A 21,860-nucleotide genomic window follows, 5' to 3' on the forward strand; every position below is an offset into this window, starting at 1 on the left:
GTGTGGTGTCCCATCTCTCTTATACCAAGTTCAGCTCATGCATGGCTTTTTCTGGGCATTTTGGTCTAATCTACTGGGATTCTGTATAGCCCTTAGCTAATACCACACTATTTTAATTAACATGGCTTCATAGTGAGTCTTAACATCAGCAGGAAAAATGCCCACCTCCCTGCTCTTTCCTTTCTGAAATGTCCTAGCCTTTTGCTCTCCTTTATCTTTTACTTTAGAATCACTTTAATAAGTTCCAGGAGAAAACTTAGTGGGATTTTTGATAGGAATTGCTTTGAATCTATAGGTCTATTTGGGTACAAATGACATCTTCATGATATTGTCTGCCTAGCCACGAACATGTCTATTTTTTGAGGTCTTAGTTATCTCTTAATAATGTTTAAGCATTTTTTCTTAAAGAGGTCTTCAACATACATTGTTAATTTCCTAGGTACTTGGTATTGTAAAAGATGTCCTCCAGTTTTCCAGTTGTTTCTGCTATAAAGAAATGCAACTGCCTTCTGAAAATTAATGTTACACCTACCACCTAACAAAACCCTGTATTTCTGGTATTTTCTCTTTAGAGTTATTTGGGCTTTCTAAAAAAACAAACATGTAATGTACAAATAATGAGTTTCCTACTTTCTATTTCTTATAAAATTGGCTAGGATCTCTACATGATTTTGAATATAAGCACTGATAGTGGAAAACCAGCCCTTTGTTTCTGGCTTTAAAGGGAAATGAATTTTCCTCTTTTTGGAAGATGCTTGTCTTTTGTTTATTTGGTTTTACATAGAAACTATCACCTTAAGGGAATTCCTTTTTAGTCCTAATTTATCAAGGGTTTTTATCATGAATGGGTATTAAATTCTATTGAATACTTTAACTGGATCTATTGAGATAGTCATAATGGTTTTCTCTCATTTACAGATTTCAGTGCTAAGCCATCATTACATATGAAGGTAGAATATACATACTAAGCTACAGTATACAAGTAGTAAGCAAACAAATGTAAACATAGACATTTGTACTGTAAAATACTATTTTAATCTGTTTTACGTAATATTTCAAGTTTTAAAAAGGTTGGCGGCCAGGTAAGTTTGAAACCACAGGACAAATGGTCTTTTGGAGGTCTTTCTACTTCACAATTCTCCAATTGCTGTGTTTGAGTTATGCTGTTTCTGTTTCTCTAATCCTACCAAAACGAAGCTTCTACTAGATGCTAATTCAGTGTGACAGAGTTCAGAACAGAGAATCAGACAAGAGCTAGAAAATATGACATGTTCAACTCACAGGAATGTAAGATCACAGTTTGTCATCCTAAGATTACTCACAAACAGATGTGAGTTCATCTCACAAAATTAAGTAAAGTAGAAAACTGAAGGACCAAAAGTCAAAATGAACTACCAGAAAGAATAAGAGAAAAAGTAATACAAGGGAACATTATGGTTTTCCTTTTTATTTAATCAAAGACTGGTAGATAAACATAAATACAGCACAATTACTTCAGATCATTCTTCATATTGTATACACACAGACCAATGAACGTAATCTGAAAGAAACCTGCAGTCAGCAATGAAATGCATACAGCTTTTCCTTCCCTCGCTCAAAAAAATTTAAAAACACACAAACTTCGAATCTCATCAGCACACACTCTCCTGTGACAAATGATTCAGACATAAATAGTGGGTGCAAAGAAACTATATGCTAACATATGTATAACCTTTGTTAATGAAAAACAGAAGCAGCCATAATGATTAAGATACATTCAGTTACTGATAACTAGTTGTGCCCTAAAGGGCATTTATCAAAAGAGAAATCGTGCTGCAGAGAAAAGCTATATATACATACACAATGAGAAAATAAACTGCAAGATTAACGCATGCATGTTTAATACTGGAAAAATCACAGCCCTCCGACATTTCTCCACGTTTGTTATAAAAGCCCTCTGCACTCAACTAAAATTAAAATGATCTTAAAAGGATAATACTTGTAAAGTTTACTTAAGTCTTTTCAGCCACAGAAACTGCAATGTAAATAAATGTTCAGAGTCATTTTCAAAACAAAAACAAAAATCTATTCTTCTGATGACATGCATGATTAAAAGGTCTATGCAAGATACATTGCTCTACATTCCCAATGACTAGGAAAAAAAACCTCAAGTCAATTTTTAGTTTGCAGATGGTCAAAGGATTTTGTATTCCAGGAGTTCAAATCTTCTGGATCTTTTCACCAACAACTACTGGATTTTCTTTTCTGATTTTCTCAGCAGCATCAGCTTTGTAATTGTAAGAGCAATTGTGTACATCTGAGTAACGGTGTACCCCACAGTAAACATTTCCACACCGACATTCAAACCCTGAAAATGGATTAATGCACATACGTGAGTTGAATGGAAGGTCTAAAAATATTAAACTCTCTAGCATAATTAATGTTAAAAAGGTCATATATTTAGGGCAGCAATCTAAAGAATCATTCCAAACAAGCAGTTTCACAACCTAGTAACATTCTCAAAATCCATAGCTGATAGCTTCATTTCTTTTTCCTACCTACAAATACAGGTTTGTATCAGCAGACCAAGTCATAACCACTTCTCTGAGCGCAAGTTTTCACCTGTGACACAACTGCTTCCTATCAAAAACAGGGTTGCTAAATTGAAAATGTGAAACACTCCTCAAATACTACAATGTGAAAAAATAAGCATACTGTCAGAAGGCAATCTTAAGATTTAATTAGGGAAGATGAAATGAAACTTTTGACAGAACTGTTAACAAATAGTGTAGTATATTAGCTTTCCTTGGCTAACCTCCAATGGAGAGGTGAACTGTAATCTGGCTGAGTGATTTAGAGCATGAGATGGAGTTACGGTTGCTTAAGTCTGAATCTATTTACTAACATAGGCACATTACTTAGCCTCTCTGACCCTTAGATTCTGCATCTCTAACTTTGGAATTGGTTACAGTAAGAATTAAATGAGGAAGTATTAAGTGCCTAACATATAGTAAACATGCAATAAATGCTACTTATTTTAGGGAAATGCCCCAAGAATTGAAGCCAAAACAGAGAAATAAGCAGTGTGGATAGTCTTTAAATAAAACCAGTCCTGCACCCCCAAATTAGGATTTTATGGTAATGATGGAATTGCTGGAAATGGAACATAGGAATCAATATTTTAAACATTGACATTTGATGTAAACTTCCTTTACCAAATTTTTTTAAACTTCAAAAAGATACTCTGTAACTTCATAATTTTCTTTTATTTTTAAAATTTTATTATTTATTTTTTGGCTGCACCACACGGCTTGAGGGATCTTAGTTCCCTGACAAGGGACTGAACCTGGGCCCTCGACAGTGAAAGCGTGGAGTCTTAACCACTGGACCGCCAAGGAATTCCCCTATAACTTCATAATAATGAATAAAAAATGGAGCCAAGAATAATACTAGACTGACAAGACAGAAATTACTAAGTCGCAGCCTTCTTTCTAATCATGAAGTCGAAGTTTCTGAGGTTTAGGAAGACAGTATTTGATGCTAAATATGTACACTTTAAAATGCCTTACTTGTTCACGTCTGTATTCTTTAAATAAATACATTTGCCAAGGCATGGGCCAGTTTTAAACATGTCTGATATCAGACTGTAAATCTCCTTTCCTCTTTATCTACACCTTAGCCAGACAAACCTTCCTAAAACATAATTTACTCAAAATCTTATCTCGGGCTTCCCTGGTGGCACAGTGGTTAAGAATCTGCCTGTCAATGCAGGGGACACGGGTTCGAGCCCTGGTCTGGGAAGATCCCACATGCCACGGAGCAACTAAGCCCATGCACCACAACTACTGAGCCCATGTGCCACAACTACTGAAGCCCGCGCACCTAGAGCCCGTGCTCTGCAACAAGAGAAGCCACCACAATGAGAAGCTCATGCACAGCAATGAAGAGTAGCCCCTGCTCGCTGTTACTAGAGAAAGCCCACACACAGCAACAAAGACCCAACGCAGCCAAAAATAAATTAAAAAAAAAAAAATTATTTCCTCTTAAGCCAATTTCTTAGGCAGAGTATTCAGCACAATGCCTGGCACATAGTAAACAATAAATGGTAACTATAGCTGCAACTGTTCCCCATCAGTTAACCACAGTACACATCATGAGCCTTATCTCTATGGTGGTATCTAACCCCCTTCTTCACATATTTTGTGCTACAATCCCCTTTTATGGTCCCCTAAACATGCCCTATCCTTTCTGCGAGCTTTCGTTCAAGGTATTTTTTTTTTTTTTTTTTGCCTGAAATGCTCCCATTTCCATCAGTTATTAAGTCCTACTCATCTTTCAAGACCCAGCTGAAATATTCTACCTTCATGACTTTGATGGGCCTCTACTCCTCTTCTTTTACATAAATTAATCACACCCATCCCTGAATTCCCAAAGAAATCTATTTGACTGCACTTAAATGTACTCTTTGCCAAATATCCAAGTAATATTTCAAACATTTTCTTCTCCCTCTCTTAATAACAATCCCAGCTGTTATAGTAGTCAACATGTATTGATTACTTATTGCATGGCAGCACGCGGCTATCACCTTACACATATGAGCTCTCTGAACCCTCATGACAACCTGTGACTAGCCACTTTACATAGAGAAAGTACTTCACAGCTCACCAAGGACTTAAATATTCTCTCACACACAACAATTTCAGCTCTCTGAAGGCAGGAGCCACATCTTTGCCCTTTCACAGCACCTGGCACACTGACCTTACCTGTCTAATATTCTCAAACTCAGCTGAAATGAATTTTTTAAAAGAAAAGCTATTCATTTCACTATTAGGTATGTAATTAAAGCTACTTTTATTTAAGAAAATTCAGAAGGTGAAGCATATCCATTATTAACTCATATGGGAACAGAAACAATCTTAATTGAAGCCATTAATAGTAAGTCATGCATCATCATAAATAAAATCTTCATTTTAAACCATGTGATTTAGGCCCTTACCAGTAAGTCCCACTTTCTTCCTGCACATGAAACAGCGATTCTTTTTTTGTTTTGGTTTTTCAAGAGACTTGCTTTGCTCTTCAGATGGCTGCTGTGCCGTTTCTGATACTGAAGCTGATAAAAATAGGAAGGTGGTAATATTTAATTATTCAATGAGATTTTGAAATTTGGGTGGTTGTTACCCCTCACCCCACCCCCACTGATCTGTTTATTCAGAGGATAACTGAGTAATTTACTTACTTACTAGCATGGAAAGATGCTCACATTAAGTTACAAAGTAGTTTAAATAATATGACCCCCTTTTGGTGAAATGCATATATGTATGTAAAGTATGCATGTATGTATACACACATGGAGAAAATCTAGACTATACACTGACATGTTAACAAGTGACTCTAAAAGCACTATATTTTCTAAAATTTCTAATAATTATGTATTTGACCAATAAAAGACATACAACACACAAACACTACTTGGGTATTCTAAGGGAGTGTGTAAGAAAATGGTCACATGCAAACTTCTAAATATTGTTGAGCTCAGAACTATGTACATTTCAAAGACAATAAGGGGAAAAAGCCTGAAACCAAGATTTAGTGGAATACTAAGTATGTTCAAAATTCTCAGAATGTTTCATATAAAACCTTTAAAATATTGAGAATAAGACAAATTGATTAAAATGTTATAATTAAGATAATAAATTGATTTAAGTGTTGAAGCCAAGGCCAGCCGCACCAAAATTCAGGTCCAATTATTGCCCCTAAATCCTAACTAATGTGTCCCCCGCCACTCCCTCTCACTAACTACCCTGGCCCTCCCAAATGCTGTTACTAGAGTTAGAATCTATCAGGTGACCTAGCAGACATGGTGTCTTGTTCTAAAACAGTCAGTGACTTGCCAGGGATCAAGGATTTAACCTCTCCAACTTTATCACCAACCAGTCCTTCTTCTTCAGTAATCTACTGCTTAACCAATCTATGGGACTATGCCAGGTACCTTTGCTGTGTACAACCAATTCAAAAGGGCTTCCTTTCTCTCATTTCACCTAGGTCAATTGCCCTTTAAAACCTCCAGGAAACCCTGTCTCAGTTCTCTTGCAATGTTTCACTCTGATTACACTTAATTCCCTTAAATACTCTCTACCAAATTCTGGGCACTTCACATGAGCCCCCTCTTCCATCCATGCTTTACACATTGCATCCAAATCATCTGCCTTACATGAGAATCTAATTATGTGCCCTCCAATGTTTAAAATTGACAACTCCCCACTAACCCCCAGGATAAATAAAGCCCAGAGGTCCTTCAGGACTTTTCTCATCCTTCTTTTCTAGCCTTGTCTCTCACCATTCATCAACAATACTCCATGCTTCAGCCATACTGAAGTATTTGCAGTTTCCCTGGACATACTAAATTCTCTCTTACCTCTGGGCTTTTTGTAAAAGTTGTCCTTTCTATGTGGAACAATTTTCCTATGCCCCTCTTGTCCCTCCTCCTTACCTGGCTAACTCCAAGGTGTCTTTTTTGTTTAAGCTTATATTATCAACTCTTACTCCATTCCCTCCCCCACAACTTAGACTAGGAAACCCTACTATGCCCGGTAGCACTTTCTGTACTATTATATTATAAATGCCTACTTGACTTAACCTGCCCTTAACCTTTCAGGGCAGGAACCTGTCATTTTCATCCTTGTTACCAGTGCCTCCTACTACACAGCAGGCATTCAATAAATATCTGTTGAGCTGAATTAGTATTGAGTTATTTACCTATTGTATTTATGTGCTCCATTTCCCCAACTACACTGTAAGCCTGCTGAGGAGAGGGATAGCATCCTATTCCCTGTTCGAATTTCCAGCACCTATCACAGTGAACTACACACAGTAGATGCTCAAACATTTGATGTAATAGATTCTAACCTGCTTATGTTAACACATTATCTCATATTTTAACAAAATATGACAAAAGGCAAAACACCACAAACTAACAAATAAATATGCATGAATGAAGAACTCTATAACATGATTATTCCACCTGGACATTCTAAAGCTAGATGGGGAGACAGTGCTACCAATATCTACATTTTATTTTTGAAACAAAATGTGGATACATAAAGCCTTTTATTTTTAATAAGTAAATACCCCTAGAATGTAAGCTCTATGAGGGCAGGGGCTGAATATCTCGCTTACTGTTTTATCCCCAGCTCCTAGAACACTATCAGATAAGGTTTGGCTGTGTGTAAAGAGCTCAAAAATAGTTAACTTGCAATCAGAAAAGAATCTATTCTATTTATTACCTTTGACATCTATAAGGCATACCTATTCTCCCAAGCAAGTCTGATACTCAAATATACTAATATAAATAATGCTTTACTGGCAGTAACAACACCACTATCCCACAAGATTACATATTTAAAAAAACCAATTTAACTACTGAGACACAAACTTTGGTATCTGGAAATGGAGAATAGTGAAAATACATTTATCTGCTATGGATACAAATGCTACTGTATACCTCAACAGAGACATTTCACAGTATTAACCCTAAAGATCTGTCAAGGCAAATGGTTTCTCTTTAACTGAGGTAACTGCATAACCTTTGAAGTGAAGGATTAGGTGGCACGCTAAAAGCTTATAAACTAGGGTTCAAATTTGAGGCTGACCAATGTCCACTATCCTCATCAGACTAAGGTAACCTTAGCTTACCTGCAGTTAGCGGCTGGTACCTGAATTTAAACATTTACCAAATGAATTCATGGGCAAGATGATAACAGTATTCTGTAAAAGTCTAAGATTCTTAGAAATTATTCCTGTTTCCCCAATTTTCATGTGAGATTTAAGATCAAAGCAAACCATAATTATCAAACTCTAAGTTATGTAAAAGGAAACAATCTTTTAAAAGGGCCATACTAAATAAATAAATAAATAAATAAGCAAGCAAGCAAGCCATACAGTAGACTAAGGGCCAAAGGGCCATACTCTTATTGAACCTGAAGCCAAAATAAGGACGGTTTCCTCAGAACTAGGCAGTTTTTCATATTCTGAATTGAGAATTGTAAACAGAGAATACCCACTTGTTAATGATTAAGAACAGGTGGCTGCCTGTGTTGCATCCACTGGTCCTAAAGGGCTATTCGGGAGGCCTATGCAATGGCATAAAGGCTGAGAGATAAACTGTATAGCACTTGCTAATAATTTTTAATGGTAATCTCAACTAGACAAAGCCTTCTGGCCACTACTTTAAAGATCCTTCAAAAAGCACCAGGCAGGTAAAATTAGTTTAACTACCCACATGGAGGACCACATTCAAGAGGAACAAGGCCCTCTGCTCTGGGTCCTGTGGAAGGAAGGAAGGAAGGAAGTGGGGGAGGGAGGGAGGGAAGTAAAGAAAGAAAAGAAAGAAAAAAGTACACAAATATAACAATAAATACATAAAACTATTTAGCACTACCTGTTTGGGAGATAGTCAAGACACATGGTGAAAAATAAAACTGAACATAAGATGACATTAATATGCAATCCCCAAACATTATCTTACAGTAGATACAATATCTATGTAATATAACATATATCCCTTACATATATGGATATATGTTATATATATAATATAACATATATCCATATATATAACTTGTCATGACAAGTCTCATTCAAGTATTAGACTAAGCATTCTGAGGGTGGGGACTATTTCTGTTCACCACTGTATACCCAGTGCTTACACAGAGCAGTTGCTCAACAGATATTTAGTGAATAAATGTACACTTTTACAATGACCCATTGGGATAAAATTCATTTCCCTTCTCTGGACTTCACTTTCTTACCTGCAAAATAAGGGGGAGGACAAAATGATCTTTATGTTATTCTTAGCTCAAAAATCCATTACAAGACTTCCCTGGCAGCACAGTGGTTAAGAATCTGCCTGCCAATGCAGGGGACACGGGTTTGAGCCCTGGTCCGGGAAGATCACGCATGCCGTGAAGCAACTAAGCCCGTGCGCCACAATTACTGAGCCTGTGCTCTAGAGCCCGTGAGCCACAACTACTGAGCCTGTGCTCTAGAGCCCGTGAGCCACAACTACTGAGCCCGTGTGCCACTACTACTGAAGCCCACGCGCCTAGAGCCCGTGCTCCGTGACAAGAGAAGCCACCGCAATGAGAAGCCCGCGCCCTGCAACAAAGAGTAGCTCCCGCTCACCGCAACTAGAGGAAGACCTTGCGCAGCAACGAAGACCAACACAGCGAAAAAATTTTTTAATATTCAAGAGAAAAATTAGCCTGCATAGTGGGCTAATAGGGTCCAAAAAAAATAGGGTCCAAAAAAAAATAATGAGAATCATATATTTAATTTTATGTTTTCTAGCAGGTATGTTAAAAAGTAGAAACAGATAAAACTAATTTATGTTATCATTTAAATACAAAATCAACATGAAAAGTATTAATAGAATATTTCACTTTGTCTTTTTTGCTACTAAGTCTTCAAAAGCACTGTATATGTTACACCTAGAGTGTAACTAGCAAATAAATATGCACTAAATATCTAACTTCGGACTAGCCACATTTCAAGTGATCACATGAGGCTAGTGGCCACCATCCTGAAGAGAGCAGCTCTGTAAATGAGATCAGTTTCTAACAGCAGCTATTTGGAGGCAAAATACTGTTACATTAATCCTTAAAATACAACTTTGTGCCATCTTACAACAAACAAAAAGAAGCAACCAACCTTCAAAATGGCTCTCTTCCCTTATCATGGATTAGAACCCAATACCTTAGAGATTTTCCATGACCTGATTCTAGACAATCTTTCCAACTTTAGTTCCAACACATACTTGTCTGAACTGGCCACTCTAGCAACTGTTGTTCTATCTCCCAAATTTCGTGTTTTCCTACCAGTATGCTTTTGCTTTTACAAACTCTTCTCCAGCAAAAAAGCCCTCTTCATGGTGCCTATCTTTCACATAAATGGAGTCATACAATACGCTGGCTTTTTGTACCTGGCTTCTTTTATTTAGTATATTTTCAAAGTTCATCCACGTTGCAGCACGTATCAGAACGTCATTCTTTTTTATGGCCAAACACTATTCCAGTGTATGAATATACCACTTCTTGTTTATCCAATCATCTGTTGACAGCCATATGGGTTCTTTCCATATTTTGTTAATTATGAATAATGCTGCTATGAATATTCTTATATAAGTTTTTGTGTGAACACATTTTTTCAATCTCTTGGGAATTAGGAATGGAATTTCTCGGTCATATAGTTAATTCTATTTAACTCTGAGTTAACTTTTTTAACTGCCAAACTGTTTCCCAAAGTGGCTGCACCATTTTACATTCCCAACAATAATGAATGAGGGTTCCAATCTCTCCACATCCTTAACAACACTTTGGCCATTTTTATATCTTCTTTGGAGAAATGCCTATTCAAACCCTGTGCCCTTTTAAAAATTGGGTTGTCTTTATTGTAGAATTATATTTCTTTATATGTTCTAATCAGATATATGATTTGCAAATTTTTTCCCTTTCTGTGTTGCCTTTTCACTCCTGATAGTCCTTTGAAGCAAAAAGGTTTTTAATTTTGATGTAGTTCAATGTGTCTATTTTTTCTTTGCTTGTGCTGTAGGTGTCATGTCTAAAGAAAACTAATCCAAGGTCATGAAGATTTATGCCTGTTTTCTCTTACAAGTTTTATAGTTTTAGCTCTTACATATTGGCCTTTGATGTATTTTGTGTAAATTTTTGTGTACGGTGTGAGGTAGGGATCCAACTTTATTTGTTTAAATGGCCCAGCATCATATGTTTTTCCCCTATGGAATGATCTTGGCACCCTGTTGGAAAATCAATTACCTGTAAATGTGAGAATGTTATTTCTGGACTCTCAATTCTATTCCATTGATCTATATGACTATCCTCATCTCATACTAGTACCATGTAGTCTTGATCATTGTAGCCTGTATTAAGTTTTTAAATTGGGAATTGTTAGTCCTCCAACTTTGTCCAGATTGTATTGGCTATTATCATCCACTCTTTAAAAATCAATCTCTGATTTTTAATCCATACAAATTTCTGATTTTTAGTTGAAAGGGACTATTCCTCTCTGATTGTTCTGAACAACTGATCTGACAATTCAACTTGGTATGAAGAAAGGAACCCTCAGAGCTGAAAAGATTATGAGAATTCTAATTTACTCTGCCACTCAGTGCAGGGATCCCCTCTACTTTGTTCCTGACAATAAGTCAGCTCTCTGAAAACACTTCTGTGATGGAGAGCTCACCACCTTAGTCATGATTACATTCTACTGCTGGAAAGCTTCCATATTCTCTTATGCTAAGCCTCCCAAAAACACTGGGATTATACAGAATAAGAATATCCTTTGTAGTTATTAACAAAACACATTTCATCTTCATTATTTCACTGACTTCTAATAACTTCTAAGGTGGACATGGTTATTATTCTCCTTCAAAAGTAATTAAAATAAGGTTCAGAGAAGAGGAGGTATCAAGATATGAGAACAGAACTTCTGAATCCAAATTCCGTATTCTTTTTACTCTGCTCCAATATCTGAGGGACTGAGAGGTTAACTGAAGTTAAGCATATTGTTCTAATAGAAATGAAGTATGATAGTTTAGAGTGCACAAAGACACTTAAATGTTTTCGTTTTTAAAAAGCTAAGCTGGGACTTCCCTGGTGGTCCAGTGGTTAAGAAACCGCCTGCCAATGCAGGGGACACGGGTTCGAGCCCTGGTCTGGGAAGATCCCACATGCCGAGGAGCAACTAAGCCCGTGCTCCACAACTACTGAGCCCACGCTTTACCCGCAAGCCACAACTACTGAGCCCACACACCACAACTACCGAAGCCTGCGCGCTCTCGGGCCTGCATGCCGCAACTACTAAAGCCTGCGCACCTAGAGCCCGTGCTCCGCAACAAGAGAAGCCACCGCAATGAGAAGCCCACGCACAACGAAGAGTAGCCCCCACTTACGGCAACTAGAGAAAGCTCGTGTGCAGCAACAAAAACCTAACGCAGCCGGAAAAAAAAACTTAAAAAAATTTTTTTAAAATACAAAGCTAAGCTTTCATAAACTGGAAATCTGTCATTCCTAACTGATACTGTGTAAGTGAGGTACCGTTGTTTATTAAGCTAAAAGGCATAATTAAACGAGAAAGATGCAATAATATGGTAAATTCTCAGGTAGACATGAAAAAAATTCTTCAGAGCTTCTCCGTTAAACAGGAGAAAAATTATTCAGAGCCATGAGGACAAAATGGAAGCAGTACCACCCACCTGGTGGCAACTTACCTAATTATAAGCAGAATACCTACAGAGAAAAAAAGCTGTTTAAAGGACACTATTCTGAAAACTCCAACAACAATGTTAGGAAATTCTGGCTTAGGCACACAGATGCTACTCTTGTACCCTCTTCCACCTGGGATGATCTTCCTATCTAAAAAAATTTCCCTTGAGGAATACAAGTGGAATAATAAGGAAGAAAACAGATACCTGGGTAGGTCACCAAACCAGTTGATCCTACCCTGGGAACTGAGGGAGGGCTGGATATGGCAACAGAAACACACACAAGGACATCCTAGTCCAGGAAGCACCACAACTGTCTAGTGGAAAGAATAATGGTCTAGAGTCAGGTGCCTAGGTTCCAGTTACAGCTCAAATGACCACAGGACTTGAGTCAAAGACTTCTTCTCTTTTCGTCCATCTATTAAGTAGATGGAAAAAATATTCTCTGCATTTGTTCCTATCAAATAGGGAAATCACAAGTACATTATGTGTTATGAGTGTATGTGTATATATACACACACATATTCGTGTGCATGTTTATAATAAAAGACATTTTAAATTCAACAGTATAAGATATTTTTTAAAAACTAGGCTGTTAAGAGATTTTACCCATTGAAAACTAATCCTCTCAAACTCAGATGAAACTTACATCTGATTGTTCAAAGATTCTGCTATGCTGAAATTATGAATGCTAAGTTTTTAAAAGGTACTTAAAAGTTAATACTGGTTTAACTTACAAGTCATTGAAATTACAGTGAAAAAAGGAGTCTATACAATTTAAAACCCCCCTACAATTTCTCCTAATATGGCATCAAGACCACCGTTTGCATTAATGTATCTAGGGCTATGTGGAGAAAACTATATTGTTCTCCATACACCATAAATGTCACTTCCTATTACATTAGTTCACCAACTTACAATCTTCATTTTTTGTCACACTTGCAAAACAACTGCTATTTTATTCTTTTTCTTAAAAGAAATAAATTTATTTATTTATTTATTTATTTTATTTTTGGCTGCGCTGGGTCTTCGTTGCTGTGTGTTGGCTTTTTCTAGTTGTGGCGAGCGGGGGCTACCTCTTCTTTGCGGTGCGTGGGCTTCTCATTGCGGTGGCTTCTCTTGAGGAGCACGGGCTCTAGGGTGTGCAGGCTTCTGTAGTTGCAGTACATGGGCTCAGTAGTTGTGGCTCGCGGGCTCTAGAGTGCAGGCTCAGTAGTTGTGGTGCACGGGCTTAGTTGCTCCGCCGCATGTGGGATCTTCTTGGACCTGGGATTGAACCCGTGTCCTCTGCCTTGGCAGGCGGATTCTTAACCACTGCACCACCAGGGAAATCCCTGCTATTTTATTCTTAAGCAGCATATATTTTCCCACTACCAACATTCTAAAATTTGTTTGATTGTAAGACATAAATAACACCTTCATGGTTGGCAGCCTAGTTTCATTCTTCCTTACTTAGCTCTCTCTCAAAATTGCTAAGCAACCCTTGCTTCTTGAAAATTCTCTGTTGACATCTGTGGCCTAAAACTAACCAGGATCTAGATGACTTCATCCTGTCCCCTTTGCTGACTCATTATCCTACTTGCTCTTCTTGATTTTGCCTCTCATTTTCAACCTGTGGCAAGGACTTCCAAATCTCAGACATAATACTGATCATACATTTAAATACCTATTAACTATCTACAACCTCCAATTGAGATTTTAAGTTTTGAAATTTGACCACTTCCAATTTACTCTATCTAAAATCTTGTCTAACCATTACTTCTTTCAACCTCCCGGTCGCAAACAACCACACCATTGCCATTTCAACTGTCATACAACTTAAAGCTTTAATACCACCCCCTGTCTTATTTCCCATGTCTAATGGATAACTAGATTTGGGGAATTTTTCTATTTCTGCTTTTAAAATATTCCTTATCTCTGCCCGTCCTTAAACTTTCCTATTTAACTAAAAAATAAAAATTATTCACATACTATTTATGAATATTTACAATATTATACTGGAATACTTATGTTGGCCAGACAGTACATTTTTCTATAGCAAAATCTACAAAGAGGCAAATTATGCCAATCATTTGTTGGGCATGAAATCAGAGGAAGGGGAATTAGCCAGCTTAACTAAATTTAAACTTCAGCAAACTTCAGCTAAGATTGCCAGATGTATCTGTCACCACCCTGTGAACACCATGTACAATGGAAGGTTTCACTGGGCATGGTATCTTCTCCCTTTAAATCACGCCATAGGTAAAATGACACACAGCTCATCTTTGGACTTGTCTTTCCAGAGTATCCTTCTCAATTTACACATTGTTTCCACACAGTAATAGAATATAACTAAGCACAGATTTTTAACAGCATCCTAAATGCCTCCTCCACCATCTCTGCCCACTAAGAAAGCCTTCAAACACATTTTCAAGTCTTCCTAGATCCACTTCACTTTAATCCACATAATGTGGATATAAAGAGCATGGGCAAGAACAAGAGACACCATGCTATAAATAAGAGTAATTGAATGTGACTGTTGTGCTGGAAGTCACACACGGGGAAAGAGGGGGTCACTGCCAGTCAAAATAATCAGTCACTTACATAACCTGAGTCAAAAGCAAGAGATTCCTCTCAAACCAGTAGCCCCAGTTTGCTGGGAGAGGAAATAGTATTTAGGTTAAATTGGGCAAAACAGTAAAAGAGAAAAGTATAATACCACCACTCATTCATTTAATTACATTTCTTAAACAAAACAGATTTTTAATTTTCTATGTTTATGCTGATGACCTAATTATATATAGGTGGGAAATGGCTCCCAACATTTCAGTCAATTAAATACTTGAGGATATAAAATATTCTGCTCATAAAGAAAACAAATGTAAAAATATGTTATCTTAGGCAGGTAATTTAAAAAACATATGCATCTAAGATAGTGCCTGGCTTGTAATATTCAAATGTTAAATAAATGACAAAATATATGCTAGTTCATGTGCAAACCTTGCAGGTCTTCTGTTTCAGGTATTGCTTTATCCACAGATGTACTGTCCACTTGGGAAGATGCTACAGATTCTGATAAAAGTGACTGATTTGATACAGGGCTAGAAAAGCAAAAATATTTAGATTTTAAAAGATGATCTCTATGCATGAATAGTAACTAAAGTGATTAATAAGTAAGAGTTCACATATGTAAGTAGATCATTAAGACAAGAATTAATCAGAGATACTTTTTTTTATAACTTAAACATAACTATAGAGCTTTGAAACTTGAGACCAATTTGGACCAGAAGTTTATTGCTTTGAAAATAAAGCAACAGTATATGTCCACTGTGTATGAATTCACTAAATGAAAACTAGTATGATAAAGACATGATTCAGGAACCCTAATACAAAGTTGTATATGATACACTGGCATAGCAGAACTGAACATCTCCCATCATAAACTGGAAAAAGGAACTTCAGAGTAGAAACTTAATATCTGTTTCCTAACAGTAGAGTAAGAATAAAACAAACATTTCTGTGTTTTCAGGCTTCTAAATGATGTGACTTCAAAGTTAAAAAGAAAAAATACACTACAATACAAATAGATATCAGTACCACATCATGATATTAAACGAAGAGAACCTGTGACAAGACTGTACTTTTTAATACAAAGCACTAGTACTTGCATAATAAGCCTATGACTAGAAGAACTGAACATGCTTCAGAAGGACTTCAAGGGTTGGTCAGGATATATTATGAAAAGAAATAAAGAAAAACCTGTCTGAAAGGAAATCTGAGACTTAAAAGACAACTCCCTACTCCCACCCCAATTTAAACCCAATAAAAAGATTTTTCTGACTAGTCACTAATAATAATGAGACAGATACAATTTTATGCCAGTTAATCCTAAAGTGACTTTACATAGTTTTCCTTCTTAATAGAACTGATCATATGGAATATATGCTTTATTTTTCAATAGCTTTCCAATCACACTTCAGAGGCTACATCTTACCTTGGCTGCATTGATGAAGATGTAGAGTCTAACGCCGACTGAGTTTCTGGGACACTGCCATCTGTGCACTGAACTGGTAAAGACTCAGACAGACTACTGACAGAAGGTGCTGTAACAGGACCACATCTCAGGTTAGTGACTCTGTACCCTGGGCAGGCCAACACCTCATCTACAAAAATCAAGGTCAGTTTTCCAAGAAATATAGTATATGGATTTTGTTTTACTATATAATATGCCGGTTCATTACTTTAGTTAAAATTTTTTCAATAGTTTTCCTATGAAAAGAATGCTGATTTTAACCAAGGAAACCATATACAAAATGTATATATCCAAAATTAAACTACTATTTCTTAGGACTGATTATTACCCAAACCCTTTAATTCACAAATGTCTTCCAAGTACTAGCGCACAAATATTTCAAATAAAAAAGAATTTAGCAGTAAGGCAAACGTAAGTTCAAAATTAAAATCTGTGCTCAGGTTATATTATTTTACTTGTTCTTTGAAAGGCAGAAATGTAGATGATGACTTAAAAAACAATTTATATTCATTTGATATTAGCCTTAAGTAAAGAAGTTTTGATTAAATGATTCTAGCTTTTGGCTTCAACACGAAGTAATGATGAGAAAGACTCTACACACAATTTTAAATGAACTAATAACAGCCTGCACTTTCATTCACCACAAAAACCTATACATTTAGGTATTAACCTACATGAGAACTATCCTAGATGAGTACCATTAACACTTTACTTTTGCAAAGCTTACACTCAAAATCCTCATGATCCTTCTTACACAACTACTGAAACAAAAGCCACTTCAATTCCAGGAGAATCCTTTGACATAAAAATGCATAAAGAACTCAAATGAACTGGGGATGAACATCCCTTTCTCTGAGTCAAACTGTTACACCTCTCCTTCCTAATGGAGAAAGGCTTTTTCTACAGTCAGCTGTGGCTATATATAACTCACTCTTTCCTTCTACAACTGTCTTGGCTTCAAAAGTCATCCTAGATAAAAGAAGCAAGGTCCTCGTACAGCCCTCACTCCCTTACACCTTATTTTCCAAGACAGCTATATATACTTGAATGAAGTGTGCCTCTATTTTAATAAGATAATAGAATTCTCTAACACAGCAAGTAAGAAGTAGTTCTTTTCAATGGGTAAAGACACTCCTATTCCTGTTTCCCTACCACTGATAATCACAATATGTAATGAGACATTTTCCTGATGTAAATGTAGTAATAGGAGTAAAATGTGAAAGCAGAAAAAGGTGCTGGGTACCCTGTGCTATTCAGGTGTATCTCAATTATGAATAGTGCTGTGTTTTACTTACCAGGTAAGAATTACTTACCAGGTGGGCTTATTCTACCATTACTACTATTCTGTCTTTGAAGATGTTCTTTATAACATACTGAACACATGCCATTTGTACGAGGGTTTCCATAAAATCCGCAGCCAGTGGAACAAAGCATAGGCACTTGGCTGTGATTAGTTTCTTGAGCCATGTTCCTCTGTTGCACACCTGAAATTTACACAGAATTAGCAAAGAACTCAGACACACACTACAATCATACATTATCCAAATTTGCTTTATATAATAAAGGAAAATGCACTTATACTCTGCCCTAAACCACTCTGTGCAGCTGTCTCAACACATAGGCTGAGGTAGAGACAGAAAAAAATAAAGATCAAAAGGATACAAACTAAACTTTTATCTCTGACCCACTCTATACAAGTAGGTCTGTACTGGTTCAAAAAATGTTATGAACCAGAGAAGGGTATCTGTACTAAAGACTCTGCACCATCAGAATGTTAAGGAAAATCCTTTAAGTCTAGGTTCAGCTTGGACTCCTAGTAATAAGAAATACACAGTTTGCTATGTGTTGTATTATTAACTTCTAAGCATTTAAACTTTTGCTAAAAGTTCATGTTTTAACTTGCATAATGTTTTCTGTTTAAAAAGCATTGAACATAATATCAATGCTGGTGAAGATGTGGAGAAATTGGCAGAACAATGGTAAAATGAGAAGTTGGGTCAATCTTTTTGGAAAGCTATGTGGCAACTCACCTTAAGAGCCTTGTAAAAGATTGCCCTTTTGAACCAATCATTCTCGTTCAACAGAATAACTAGGGTATAATCAGGAGAAAATTATATATACATATGTATATATATATATATATATATATATATACATACACACACACACGGGATGTGTTTTACAGCATATTTATAATGCTGACAAACTTAAAATAACTTAAATATCTAACATTAGGAGAATGGATTTTTTTCACAAGTTAAGCAGTCATTTAAAATATTTTAGAATTCTTTTTGGAGGAAATTGCTGATAATGAATGAAAAAGCACAATATGAAATGTATATACAATATGTTGCCAATTAGGACAAAAAAAGGCATCTATTAACCATCAATAAGGATAAGAAAGAATATATCCAAGGATGGCAAAGCTAACTGATTTTTTTTTTCTGATTTGCACCTTCTCTGTACTTTTAAAATCCTCTTAAATGAAGATACTACTTATGTAATTGGGAACAATATTTATTTATTTTTAGAGTATTTAAAATTTAAAAACTAACAGGCAGAGGAACTGTTTGGGAACCACACAGGCAATAATCAATTACAGCAGATGGAAGAACTCCATGTGCCATTTCTCCCATACAGCAAGTGGTTCTTTGGCATAAATAACATGAGAAGGTAAAAAGAGGTTCTATCTCACTTTATTAAAAAACAAAACAAAACAAAAGCCTCCCAAATGAAATGAAGGTTCCTCCAAAATGCGTGTATGTGTATTTACAGATGAGTGTATGTTCAAAGATCATACAGGATAAGACTAAGCAAAGAAGGACACTGTTCTGCCACTGAAGTTTCCCTGAATTGATAAACATTCACTGTTTACCATTAACAGATTTTTTTTCTTCACCTAAATTATTTGAAAAGACAGTTGTGGAATGGGGGGAGGGTATTTAATGCAAATTTCAGAACCAAGAGCAATAATGCATTTGACTCGATTACAAAACAAAGCAGGTTTAGCATTTGCCTTTAAAAAGAAAAACCTAAAACTGTTGAGAATCTTTAGACCTTTAAGCCTAGGAATATAAATAAAAGATCTAGGGCTTCCCTGGTGGCGCAGTGGTTGAGAATCTGCCTGCCAATGCAGGGGACACTGGTTCAAGCCCTGGTCTGGGAGGATCCCACATGCCGCGGAGCGACTGGGCCCGTGAGCCACAACTACTGAGCCTGCGTGTCTGGAGCCTGTTCTCCGCAACTAGAGAGGCCGCGATAGTGAGAGGCCCGCGCACCGCGATGAAGAGTGGCCCCCGCTTGCCACAAATGGAGAAAGCCCTCACACAGAAAAACGAAGACCCAACACAGCCAAAAATAAATAAATTAATTAATTAAAACCCTTAGGAAAATTTGCAAAAAAAAAAAAAAGATCTTTAGACACAGGAATGTAATTTGGGATTTTGACCAACATCTTTTTTACTTCATGATGGCAAGTCATTTCAGAATCTAATCTTGGCTGCTCTGCTTTATATATATGCTACTTTTTTAAACCCTCCCTTTCCTGTAGTTCTGTAAATACATATACAGTGTATCAAACTAAAAAAAACCATTAACAATGTTAGGATAGAAAAGCAAATGGCAAACATTCTGTTGATTTTGGGGGCCTATATTCATGAGGGATAGTGTGTTTGTCTGGTTTGGAATCAGGGTAATTGCTCAAGGTCATGGATGTAGCTAATAAGTGATGGAGCTGAGATGCAGTAGAAGTCCAAGCTCTAAATCAGTGGTTCTCAAAGTTTGTTCCTTGGACCCCTGGGGAGGTCAAAACTGTTTTCATACTAATGCTAACTAGTTATTTGCCTTTTCCACCATGTTGACATGTGCATTTGTGGTGCAAAAGCAATGGTGGGTAAAAACCTGGAGCTTCATCAAGGAGCCAAACCATAACAGTGGCACTGAAGTATACTACCTTGTATTCTTCATCACCACACTGTCACAATAAAATTATTAATTTTATTAAATCTTGAGCCTGAACACACACGTCTTGCTAATATTTTCTGTGACAAACTGGGAAGTACACATAAAGCATTCCTGCTGCATATAAAAAGTATGATGACTGAAGAAAAAGCACTTGTGCAATTGTCTGAGTTACAACCTAACCGAGTCACCTTTTTCACAGAACAAGCTTTTTATTTCAAAGAACAACTGATAAACTCTGGTTATTCAGACTTGAGTATGTGGCAGGTATTTTCTCAAAAATGAATGAAGTAATAAGCCTGTCACTTCAAGAAAAATAACTAATACTATTTATTGCTGAGGACAACATTCAAATGAAAAAAAGCTTGACAAGTATCTCCAATTTTTAGAGAGTCTTTGATAAGGTCAGTGGTTATATTAATGACATGTGAGTAGTTGGTACTATTATCGACATTTGGAAGGTCTGCATAAGTCAGTAAGCCAATATTTCCTAAGTGACCAATGTATGATAGTACAAAATTATTCATGAACAAAAGATTTATTCAAAGGGAAAGAACACTGGATTTTAGAGTAACAGACAAAAGGTTTTTATATAGTATGAGATTCTACAGTGCAACTATCCCTTTAAGAAACTACAAATGCTTACATTTTGGTGTAATATCAAAGAAGAGAAACCTCTATTATCTGAAAATGTTATTAAAATACTCCTTCCTTTTCCAACTACGTATCTGTATGACACCAGCTTTTCTTTTTAACATTGTAACAGAATGCATGCAGAGGCAACTATGAGAATCCTGTTGTTTGCTATTAAGCCAGACCTTAAAGAGATTTGCAAAAATGTGTAACAATGCCACATTTCTCACCAAACCATTTGGGCAGGGGGGAGGGAGAAATGGTTATTTTTCATAAAATACTTTTAAATAAATTAATAAATATTTTGTGATTTTTCTCACTTTAATTTGTAACATGATAAAATTTTCGCTAGATATGACAGACATAAACAAAAGCTCTTCAACGTGCTCAATAATTTTAGAGAATATAAAGGTCCTGAAACCAAAAATTTTGAGAATCCACTGCTGTAAACCATCAATGCAGGCAGAATCACCTCAAGAAGGCAAACACTGATTCTTTGGGGAATGGGAGTACAAAAAAAAACCCCTTACTATTTATGTATAAAACACAGCTATACATATCATACATAAATAGATAACTATTATATATATGTGGAATTAAAATTTTATGGAGGTAGGAAGCCAATTAGGAAAAAACTGTTTTAAAAGGCTCCTGGGGATGGGGGGGAGGGCAATAAAGGAAAAAAAGATTGAGAAACACTTTTTTTTTTGGCTGAGCCATGTAGCTTGTGGATCTTAGTTCTCTTACCAGGGATGGAACCTGGGAAGTGAAAGCGCCGAGTCCTAACCATTGGACTGCCAGGGAATTCTTGAGAAACACTGTTCTAAATCACCAACTATTCTATGCTACCTATTAATGACATTAAAATGATATGTTATAAGAATTAAAGAACCTTCCCCACTGGTACTGATAAATCTTTCAGTATATGTTGGCAATGTACAAGCATCCAGAGAAGATAAATATCTTATTTCTATAAAAACTCAAGTAAATATTCACAGA

The 21,860-nt window shown here is 36.4% G+C and overlaps 1 protein-coding gene across 6 annotated transcripts in view; it reads right to left on the reverse strand.

Moving 5' to 3' along the window:
- Positions 1-1,431: 1,431 nt before the first annotated feature.
- ZFAND6 (zinc finger AN1-type containing 6) overlaps positions 1,432-21,860 on the reverse strand; it is a 75,698-nt gene continuing 55,269 nt past the window's right edge. For 5 of the 6 annotated variants that reach the window (XM_082388600.1, XM_082388596.1, XM_082388595.1 and 2 more), the window contains 5 exons: positions 17,582-17,752; positions 16,230-16,338; positions 15,236-15,336; positions 4,976-5,089; positions 1,432-2,347 (listed from right to left, as the gene is read on the reverse strand). In XM_082388600.1, coding sequence (XP_082244726.1) covers positions 2,199-2,347; positions 4,976-5,089; positions 15,236-15,336; positions 16,230-16,338; positions 17,582-17,735 — 627 coding nt within the window. In that variant the 5' untranslated portion in view covers positions 17,736-17,752 and the 3' untranslated portion in view covers positions 1,432-2,198. Of the gene's footprint in view, positions 2,348-4,975; positions 5,090-15,235; positions 15,337-16,229; positions 16,399-17,581; positions 17,753-21,860 lie in introns of all 6 variants that reach the window. The other variant, XM_082388599.1, reaches the window with a different exon arrangement.

The sequence above is a fragment of the Balaenoptera borealis genome (genome assembly GCF_965194805.1).
Source record: "Balaenoptera borealis genome assembly, chromosome: 3".
Taxonomy (NCBI): Eukaryota; Metazoa; Chordata; class Mammalia; order Artiodactyla; family Balaenopteridae; genus Balaenoptera; species Balaenoptera borealis.